Genomic DNA, 7528 nt, shown 5'->3' with positions numbered 1-7528 from the left:
TGTGTGTGTGTGTGTGTTTGTGTGTGTATGTGTATGTATGTGTGTTTGTAAGAGAAGGAGAGAGACAGACAGACAAACAGACAGACAGAGACAGACAGACAGACAGACAGACAGACAGACAGACAGACAGACAGACTGACAGATTGAGACAGAGGGAGACAGAGGAAGAGAGACACAGAGAGGAGAAAGGGGAGGCGGGAGGGGGTGAAGGCACCTGTTGAATAAAAGCCTGTAGTTGTATTTCCCTTGATATACACAAGAGTGTGAAAACAAAATCTAACCACCTTCACCTTCACATTCACCTTCACCTATCCCATAGACTGGATTTCCGTCGGGGCGCTTTTGAAGAAATAGCCACCAGCTTCCTCCACTCCTTCCGGTCTTCAGCTTTCCTGGGCGTGTCTTTGAGTTCCATTCCTGTCCATTCCATGATGTTGTCCTCCCAACTCTTCTTCCGTCTGCCTCTGCTCCCTTTTCCCTGGACGCTGCCTTGCAAGATCATCTTGGCAAGGCCGGATGAACGGGTGATGTGTCCATACCATTGAAGTTTGCGTTTCCTGACCAGAATGAGAAGGTCAGCATAATTATGGTCCGATTTCATTTTTGATTCGCTGTTTGACTTCATCAGTTGTGGTGTGACCTTTGTATGAGATACCCTGGACGCTACCAAAGTTTATCCCCTAAAAAAATCCCCCACCATCTCTCAGGTTTCCATTGTGACAGTGTACCCGCCTCGGCACACGGTTTATCCTACAGGTCCACTGAGACCGACACGGCCCGATTTTTTGTCGGGAGGAAGAAAATCGGTGGGTCGTTTCCGTCTTGTGTGTCTACCAGTTCGGACAAGACGCGTCTAGTCTGTTGGCCTACTGACCATATTATTCCACACACTGTGTCCCAAGACTTTGTCCTCGGCACAGGGCTATAAATAGTCGAGGTCGATGAACCCATGGCGGTAATAAGAAATGAATCGGTTTTTAAAGGAAAATTTGTAAAATTGTTAATATGCATTTAAACAAAGTGGTTTACGCGTAGACTTTGCTAATTTTGAGGCGCAGTTTACGAATACGACATTAGAATTTAATCCGAACTCAAAATTAGAAGTTGTATTTAGCTACGAGTCACATCTCGGCCCGGCTAAAATTGAGCAAGCAGCTTTCCAACCGACACGTCTTTTGTCGGGGCGTGTCGTGTCGTGTCTGTTGACACAGCCAAACGGTCTTTTAATTGATTTCTTAGTAAATGAACGGTGCTCCATTTCTACTACCGACTTTCCGAAAGACGGACGGAATCGGGTGGGTTGGAGTCCGTCGCAGTGGACATGGGCCCTTACTGTACCAATCACAAAGTGGCCTCTACCTACTACTTTGATTTATTTTTATTAACCCTTGATATACGCGAGAGCGTAAGAGCAAAGTTTGTCCTTTAAAAAATCCTCTTTCCCCCACCGTCTCTCAGGTTTCCATTGTAACAGTGTACCCGCCTCGCCACACAGCTTACTGTATCAACCACAAAGTGGCCTCTACATGCGGTCGCTTTTAAGCACAAGGGGGCTATCCCGAAAAATGTTCTTTTGAGAAAATCGAAGGTAAAGTTTTTGGACCCTTGTTCAGTTTCTTTAAATAAACAAAGAGAGTTTTCTCTTTAATCAAACAAATACACACTAAAGAAAGCAAACTTCTCCTATCGGTAGGGCAATGTCCACTTTTGGCGTTGGTCAAGATTTCTGGAAACTCACAAAATCTGGATTAGCCCTCTTGTCCTTAAAAGCGACCGTACTATATTTCATTTTTATTAACCCTTGATATACATGAGAGGGAGAGAACAAAGTTTGTCCCCTAAAAAATCCTCTTTCCCCAACCGTATCCCAGGTTTCCATTGTAACAGTGTACCCACCTCGCCACACAGCCTACTGTATCAACCACTAAGTGGCCTCTACCTACTACTTTGATTTATTTTTAATTAACCCTTGATATACATAAGAGCGTAAGAACAAAGTTTATCCCCTAAAAAATCCTCTTTCCCCCACCGTCTCCCAGGTGTCCATTATAACAGTGTACCCACCTCGGCACACAGCTTACTGCATCAACCACAAAGTGGCCTCTACATACTGGCTGCAAGTGTTCCGGTATCTCTACAACGACACGACCAGGGATGTGCACAGACCCTCGGACATTTCCAAGTTTGAAACACATCTCTCACAGTTTAGGTAGGCTGTGTTATAGATTAGGAGCTACTAAATGAGCAGGTTGATAGATTTTTTAAAGTTCACTTTTAGTAGAGGTTTTACGGTGTTCGCAACTCCATAAAGTCATATGAGCGCCAGAAGATTAGAGGTGTTACGAGAGAGTAACAGACATAAAAAGAAGAAGGGGAGATAAGGACGATAGATGATTGATAGGAAAGAAGGAGCAATCCACATCAGAGCACCCGCCAACCACCCACGTTGATAGATGTATGGGTAGACAGGCAACGGGTGTCAAAAAAGAGGACCCATTTAAAGGGCGATAAAACCGTTGCCTTTTGGACCAATTTCAACAAAACTTTAGGGAAACAAACTTCAACCATGAGGACACCCAGTTAGGAGAAAATCACTCAAAGTATTCAAAAAAATATCATGTTTTTTAAATTTCAACCAAAATTAAGGGAAACGCAAAATTTTGCACCTTCTTTTAGTTTTAGTTTAGTAGAGGTTTTACGGCGCTCGCAACCGCATAAGGTCATATGAGCGCCAGAAGATCAGAGGTGTTACAAGAGAGTAACAAACATAAAAAAAGAAGAAGGGGAGATAAGGACGATAGATGTTTGATAGGGAAAGAAGAAGCAAACCACACCAAAGCACCCGCCAACCACCCACCTTTTTTTTTTTTAAGGGCGGATGCAAGATCCGCTATCGAGAGAAAGTTTTCGTCACAAGACAAGCAGAGGATACTTTTGACCTTCTTAAAAATCAACCATATTGTTCCATTTCAAACAGTCACTATTTGCGCAGTGAAGAACAAATGTATACGAAATTAATTTTGCCAAATAAACCCATGGAGTGGCGTTCATATGACCTTATGCAGTGCGAGCGCTGTAAAACCTCTACTTAAACAAACAAAACAACAAACCCATGGAGGGGATGGCTATTGACATCTCCAGGTGTTGACCACTGCTCCCGCTACAAGCTTCAGTAAACCCCTGGGAATTTGGAATGGCCCCGTTGCGTGTTTCTGGGTCGATTCTTTGGACGTCATGTTCAACATTGAGCTTTCACTGTTCGGTTGTTTATGGGTTGTTTCCGTATATTGTGTACGTCGTGTTTTACTATCTATCCATACGACGTGGGGAACTCTGTGCCACCACTTTCAAAGAGGAAATTTACTAGTTAATCCGATCCGTACGCTTTGCATAGCACTCTGTCAAAATGATTTTTTGAGAAATACTGAAAGCTTCAAAGAGAACTTCGTACTAGAAGTATTCTAAAACGTGAATAATGCAACCCCGGGGGTACAAAATGACCACAAGGCGTACAGATAGGGTAAAAAAAAACAAAGGTAATAATTGCAAGGGCTCAAGTTAGGGAGAATGTAGTAGTCTTTTATTTGTAAACTTTCGGCTTATGAGGTGTTCCCTAAACTGTTCTTACAATGACACAAGGGCCACTCATATTTTAGTTCAGTAAGAGTTTTACGGCGCTCACAACTGCATCATTGGGTCATTGAGCGCGGGTTTCACTCATGATGACTGGTGTCTGGACCATCTTACTGGAACCAGGCTTCTACAGCATAACACCCCCTCCTCAAGTTTCTGCAAACTTTCTCAGCGCAGTGAGATATCCATCGGATGTAACCGTCGTGGTTTTATCGTCCTTTGTCGTGGAATCAAAACGAGCCGATCACTGCCCTGTAGCTGAATGCTTTTAACCCTATCCGTACGCCCTGGAGTCATTTGTACCCCCGGGGTTGTATTCTTCACATTTTAGAATACTTCTTGTACGAAAATCTCTTTGAAACTTTCAGTATTTCTCAAAAAATCATTTTGACAGATTCTCAAAAAATCATTTTGACAGACTGCTATGCAAAGCGTACGGATTGGATCAACGAGCAAATTTCCTCTTTGGAAAGGGGTGGCACAGAGTTTCCCGCGTCGTATGGATACGATAGTAATACACGACGCACGGATAGGGTTAAGAAGTAAAATTTTGCGTTTTATCTAATTTTGGTTGAATTTTTAAAAACTAGATATTTCTCGAACACTTTGATTTTCTTCATATTTACAGACTTGATATCCTCATGGTTGAATTTTGTTTGTCCGAAGTTTTGTTGAAATTAATTAAAGATGATTGGGTTATTGCCTTTTAAGTGGGTCCTCTTTTTTACACACCCTGTGCATTTCCCTACAATCTCTGTCTTCCGTTTTGTCTCTCTATTCGTCTGTCTGTGTCTATAGATAGATTCTCTTTCACACTCTCCCTCTTTTTTTCTCTCCCCCCCCCCCACCTCTCTCGCTCTCTTTCTCTCTCTCGCTTTCTATCCCTCTCCCTCTCTTTCTCTCTCTCTCTCTTTCTCTCTCTCTCTCTCTCTCTCTCTCTCTCTCTCTCTCTCTCTCTCTCTCTCTCTCTCTCTCTCTCTCTCTCTCTCTCTCTCTCTCTCTCTCGTTCTTATAACGTTTTTCTAAAATTATTATATACATGTATTAGGCTTCTCATCAGTACTTTTTTCATCGATGTACACTGACCGCATTGCTGGGGGCCGTCCATTTTAGAAATAAAGACAGCTTTTTATGAATATCGTTTTCTTCCTTTTGAATTGGACTTTGAGATTATAAAACAACAATAAGCTCTTTTTCTTTATTCTTTTTGTGTCATGTTTTGTTTTCTGAAGTTGCAGCATAAAATCTACGCGCACTTTATAAATCTTTGGGATGAAAGGCCTTTTCCTACCTTATGAGGGTCGTCAAATAAAAATTATATCGCGCTTACTGTGCAGTCCAACTTACTTGCGAAATTCGGTGAGAAAGTACACAAGACAATGTCTGTCACGATCTGACTCAAATACTATATCGCAAAACTCCTAGTTTTAGTTGTATCGAAAGTTTTACGGCAACATAAGTGGGTAATAAAGTGCCGATTATTAGATAGAGTTGAAGCAAATGAAACATTCCTTGACCGTGGAGCGCGGAAGTTGTCTTTGGCTTTTTGGAGACTTTATGAGTTATGAAGAGAATTTAGCTCCTATGCCTCTTTGAAAATGGTGGGCGTTGTACATAAATTACTGGAGAGTAACAAACAAAGAAAAGAAGAGGAGCGATAAGGACGACAGGTGTTTGATGGGAAAGAAGGAACAGACGACACCAGAGCACCTGCCAACCACCCACAAAAATGTGATAGAAACAATAGAAGATTCATATACCTAAAATATATTTGATTAAGCTCGATCTTATTTCAAATTTGGTTAACAGCCCACGTGGAAGGATCAATAGATCTGGAACACAAATCATATTTAGTATTTATTAATTAACAAACAAAAAAAGAGAAAATTCTTGCTGATTAATGGCTTGATGCCGACCTTTCATTTTTCGATGCTTTGAAGACAAGTTATATTTTGTGTCAAAATTCATCAAAAGTTATTCGTAAAGGGTAAAAAAATCGTTTTATTTTTTAAACGTGGATGGCCTACACCTGTGATTTTCTGTCTTGGGCAAATGTTGTTTTGTTCTTAACGTTTACCTGTGTCTTTCCATATGTACCCTCTTAATTAATGGTACCCTGTTTTCTGATAAACACGTCTATTACAAGAACGTTTCTTTTCAAGTCAGTGCCTTGCTCATGTTACCTTGTTATCAGTCATGTTTTTGCTCCTTGTTGTATGATATGTGTTTGTTATATTCCATAGATATGTCGAGTTCCTGAATTTCTACAACCTGACAATACAGCGAGATTTGACCCGCAATTACTTCCGGTTCATGATCACTCGCGAACCTTACAAACGCCTGTGGTCAGTGTACATCGATAAATTTGTCTTAGTGGACGGCTGGTTCTGGGACCTCTTTGCTCCAGAAATTCGGACGCGATATTTGGCCACCTTCGGAAATGGCGAAACACTGGAAAACACAAAATGTTTGAAAGACATCTCGTTCAAAGAATTCATTCACTACGTTTCAGAAATCGGCAGCAAATCGCCCGAAAATCTCAACGACCACATGATCCCCGTCCACTACACATGTAACCCATGCCACTACAAGCCGACCTTTGTGGGCAATCTGGAGACTATGACAGACGAAAAACCAATCATCTTAGATCGCCTGGGTCTGTCAAGAATAGACTCGGCCACAAATTTCACAGATCACGTATTGAACGAAATCACAACTATCGCCGACTTCGAGTTCGACTCAGTCCTTGCGCACAAGTACCAAAGACGCTGCCTCACAGACGCAGAACTGGAGACGAGGATTATTCGCGCGTTTGTGTTCAACGGTTATTTTCGTGAAGACGTTTTCACTGAAGTTGAGCAGTTGCTACCACTCGGGCGGGACCGTTTCGTTCCTGTCCTGATGGAGATTTTTACCAATTCTAACATCACTCCTTCAGAGAGCTCCAGTCTAAGGAAACGCTTTATGCTGGAAGCTTACTCTCACATCCCGCTGTCAATGTTGAAAAACTTGAAAATAACTTATACTTTCGACTTTCTTTTGTTTGGATATAACCCAGAACCGCCCGATATTTTTGCCCATACAAAAACTGACTCGACTTAAGTGCATTAATCGTCATTATTCAGATTGTATTCTGTGTGTTCATCGCATTGTGTTTGTTGCGTGTTTTTATCCGTTCATAAACATCTTGCTGACTTATATGCCTCATAGTAAAACATGCTGTTGTTTTCTTGAACAGACAATATTGAAATTGTGTGAGAATTTGGAGCCAGCAGCAACACAAAAAGTCATAAGTAAGAGAAAGAGAGAGAGAGGGGGGGGGAGAAAAGGGAAAAAGAGGGAGAGAAAGAGGGAAAGAAAGAGATAGAGAGGGGGAGAAAGAGATAGAAGAAAAGAGAGAAGGGAGAGAGAGAAGAAAAGAGAGAGAGAGCGCGCGCGAGAGAGAGAGAGAGAGAGAGAGAGAGAGAGAGAGAGAGAGAGAGAGAGAGAGAGAGGGGGGGGGATTGATTGGTTGATTGTAATTCATGTTTTATATTCCATCGGCACAATTTAGGAGGCGGGATGCTCACACTCTACTTGCCCGGGCAGCACGGTTTGAGTGGTAAAAAATGCCTCAGCAGATAGAGAATAACTGTGGGTGGTTGGCGGGTGCTCTGGTGTGGTTTGCTTCTTCTTTCCTATCAAACATCTATCGTCTTTATCTCCCCTCCTTCTTTTTTTATGTTTGTTACTCTCTTGTAACACATCTAATCTTTGGCACTTATATGACCTTATTGTGTTGCAAGTGCCGTAAAACACGTATTTCAAAAACAGAGAAAAAAACTTCCTTTACTAATAGATCGGACGCATGTCTTCATTGAATCTGAGGTTTTGTTTTCAAACTTTGGACACGAAA

General features: G+C 41.8%; 1 protein-coding gene across 1 annotated transcript in view; it reads left to right on the top strand.

Moving 5' to 3' along the window:
- The window catches only part of LOC101847319 (carbohydrate sulfotransferase 11), a gene marked incomplete in the record, with an annotated part of 27465 nt that extends 20617 nt beyond the window's left edge, over nt 1-6848 (top strand). Inside the window, 2 exon segments of the mRNA XM_005094181.3 lie at nt 2040-2209; nt 5877-6848. Of these exon segments, the coding sequence (XP_005094238.2) occupies nt 2040-2209; nt 5877-6735 (1029 nt within the window).
- Between the last annotated feature and the right edge of the window lie 680 nt (nt 6849-7528).

This window comes from Aplysia californica, unplaced genomic scaffold (genome assembly GCF_000002075.1).
Source record: "Aplysia californica isolate F4 #8 unplaced genomic scaffold, AplCal3.0 scaffold00077, whole genome shotgun sequence".
NCBI lineage: Eukaryota > Metazoa > Mollusca > Gastropoda > Aplysiida > Aplysiidae > Aplysia > Aplysia californica.
This window is presented reverse-complemented; position numbering and strand designations above follow the sequence as displayed.